Raw genomic sequence first — 3,151 nt, 5'->3', positions numbered from 1 at the left:
AGTCGAACTTTTGCAGTTTTTCTATTTAGCATTTGGGCGTTTAGTCTGGTAATGATTTCATCCTAATGTTCCTCGAATTGACTTGTTCAATCCTATATACGCCATGGACATAACAAGTCAACGCCAGTCTTCTTAAGAAGAAGTAATCAAGGGGCTAAACAATGCTGAAAGTCGCGAATACGCACTAAACTGAAATTACTTAAACCAGGAGCATCCCTGGTTTGAAACTTTGAAACGGTATATAATCTATAAACTTTGAAACGGTATATAATCTATAAACTAATCAGGAGCATCCCTTACAGTAATCCTTTATATACCCATATAATCAATCCCCCAATTATCATCATTAAGGCACAAATCTGAGACAATTTGAGAAGCAAGAAAGATGAGGAATTTGATCGTGATTGTGTTATCACTGGCCCCATTGTTATCTTCAGTTGCTGGCGGCGATATTGGCCCCCTTATCAGTCCAGCACTTTTTAATCAAATGCTGAAATATCGTAACGACCCCAGATGCTCCAGCAATGGCTTCTATACTTACAATGCATTCATCACTGCTGCAAAATCTTTCGGTGCCTTTGGAACAACGGGTGATGTTAATATTCGTAAACGGGAAATTGCGGCATTCTTAGGCCAGACTTCACATGAGACTACAGGTCAGGCTGAACATTTGTTCTCATATAATTTTTTTTTAAATTTTTTCCAAGTGATAAAAATGGTTAAATTAAACCATATATATATATATATTTTGCATTTTTGTTGCTGTCCAGGTGGGTGGCCAAGTGCACCAGACGGTCCATATGCATGGGGTTATTGCTTCGTGAAAGAAAAGGGAGCATCTGGGACTTTCTGTGATTCTCCAGACTGGCCGTGCCCTGCTGGTAGACAATACTACGGCCGAGGACCCATACAACTCACTCAGTAAGTTCACTAGTACTCTTAAACTAATTTGGGATTTATTTGGAAATTAAACATGATTAAATTAACCCCATACATACAACTTTTGTGCATAAACAACTACTTTCTTCTTCTTCTTCTTCTTCTTCTTTTTTAACAATTAACCCATTCCTAACCATATAGTATAAGGAATGGGAATAATCCAACTGGGTCAATATAGGGTTAGGGAAATTGAACTATCTCAGAACCAAACGGACGCACTATCTCAGAACCAAACGGACGCACTATCGCACCCGTTGGACTTGTCTTCCCGGATAAACCCCAGTAAAGACCTCACTTCCTAAGAGTGACTTTAGCCCCCCTTGGTGCCATTGGACTAAAGTCCTGTAATTTTTGTGTATAAACAACTACTGGTGTACTTTTTGGGTGCAAAATTAACGTGAGTTTCCATCGACTTGCATAAAACAGTTGTCATTTTTAATATTTCCATCGCAGCAACTATAACTATGGAAAAGCTGGCAAAGCAATCGGAGTCGATCTCATAAACAATCCAGACTTGGTGGCGACAAATGCAGTAATATCATTCAAGACGGCAATTTGGTTCTGGATGACGCCGCAGGGGAACAAGCCCTCAAGCCACGATGTCATAACTGGGAGATGGACTCCATCCGGTGCTGACAGGGCAGCTGGTAGAGTCCCAGGTTATGGTGTTATCACCAACATTATTAATGGCGGACTCGAGTGTGGCAACTGGCAAGGGTCCTAATGATAAGGTGGCCGATAGGATCGGGTTCTATAAGAGATACTGTGACTTGTTTAGAATTGGCTATGGAAATAATCTGGATTGTTACAATCAGAGGCCTTTTGCCTGAGTCTTTTTTCCCATTGCAGAGGAAAAATTTACATTTTAATCCAAATAAATTGCTCTGCTGTGAGCTATCAAGAAATGTACTTTGGGGTTTACCCCAAAGAAATTACATATAATAAATGAATAAATAACATCCTATTGTTTGGACCATATGATAATCTCTCAAATTCTGCCATGAACTCCTCGTAATTTCTATATTGCGGCTTCAGAATGATTATTGATCTATGCCCATGCCGGGAACTATTATTCAAACTTAGCTAGCCGGCATGCTAAAGAATATTTTATGTCACTTTTAAATTTCTATAATTACATTCATGGAATACTTTTCTTGTTTGATCATAAAACTACACAGCATAAACCATTAACTTCTCATAACTTTCAATTTTCCTTTTTGGACAATATTTTCTGTTGATTTCCACACAGCTTTCCTTGGATAAGTAATTCACAACTAACAAATGACTATCCTTGGTGGAAAGAATACTAAAAAAAAAAAACAGTTTGTATCAAATTAATTCATACAAAAGTTTATTAATTCTAAATTGCACACACATGGGTTGTGTCATTTGCACTAGTATGGACTGTCTCAAATCTCAAACGAGGAAGTTCAGTCTGCCAATACTCAAACAGAAGGACTCTCATATGCTTAAGGTTTCTTTGAGCTTAAAAATTAAGTTTCACTGGATAAACACAAAATGATGCAACTATTCCTTGATGAACATAAAGGTTGATATAATGGTTGCAAGAAAATCAAGACGATGAGGGTTTAATCGCATCAAATAAGGTTGTGTTTGGATTGCATTTTTCGTGATTTTTCATGGAAAAATTACTGTAGCGATTTGATTTATGTGAGGAAAAAAAGTAATAGGGAAATGTGATCATGAAAAATGACGTAATTTTTCGACGGAAACCGGCAATCCAAACAAGTTCTTAGTTTTCAGCTTAAGGTTGAATTTTAAGTAAATGATCATTATTGCATGTCTCAATGACTGACATAACACCACCATACAACAGTCACATAACATTGTAAACTCTAAATTGATGGCGTATCACTACACCCCTCCTTAATAATATATTCCCTTTCCATTCAATCATTGCAGAATTTCCATAAAGTACGTTGTTAGACTGTGTCAAACTCAAAATAATTCTCTCAAACGTCACTGAGTACCACTCTTGAACACAAAGTACACCTTTGCAGGCTAGCCACAGTCACAGTTACTAATTTTAGTAAGTCAACCCAGTCTCCCTGGCAAACTTCCATTTGATAATGATATTTATAGGGGATAATTTCAGAAACCTCCCCTGAGGTTTCTGACACTTTCACTGACATCCCCTGAGGTTCTCAAAATTTCACTTACCTCCCTTGATAAAAAATTGGGCCCCTTTTCT

General features: G+C 37.6%; 1 protein-coding gene across 1 annotated transcript; it reads left to right on the top strand.

Moving 5' to 3' along the window:
* The first annotated feature begins 382 nt into the window (after positions 1–382).
* Positions 383–1,787, top strand: LOC113702311 (endochitinase-like). Its single transcript, XM_027223449.2, has 3 exons — positions 383–656; positions 771–921; positions 1,393–1,787. Exons 1-3 carry the CDS (start codon positions 386–388, stop codon positions 1,661–1,663), a joined length of 693 nt encoding a protein of 230 aa, XP_027079250.1. The 5' UTR covers positions 383–385; the 3' UTR covers positions 1,664–1,787.
* The last annotated feature ends 1,364 nt before the right edge of the window (positions 1,788–3,151 follow it).

Source organism: Coffea arabica, chromosome 7e, assembly GCF_036785885.1.
Source record: "Coffea arabica cultivar ET-39 chromosome 7e, Coffea Arabica ET-39 HiFi, whole genome shotgun sequence".
Lineage (NCBI taxonomy): Eukaryota > Viridiplantae > Streptophyta > Magnoliopsida > Gentianales > Rubiaceae > Coffea > Coffea arabica.
The sequence above is the reverse complement of the archived record's forward strand: the minus strand, read 5'-3'. Positions and strand labels throughout refer to the sequence as shown.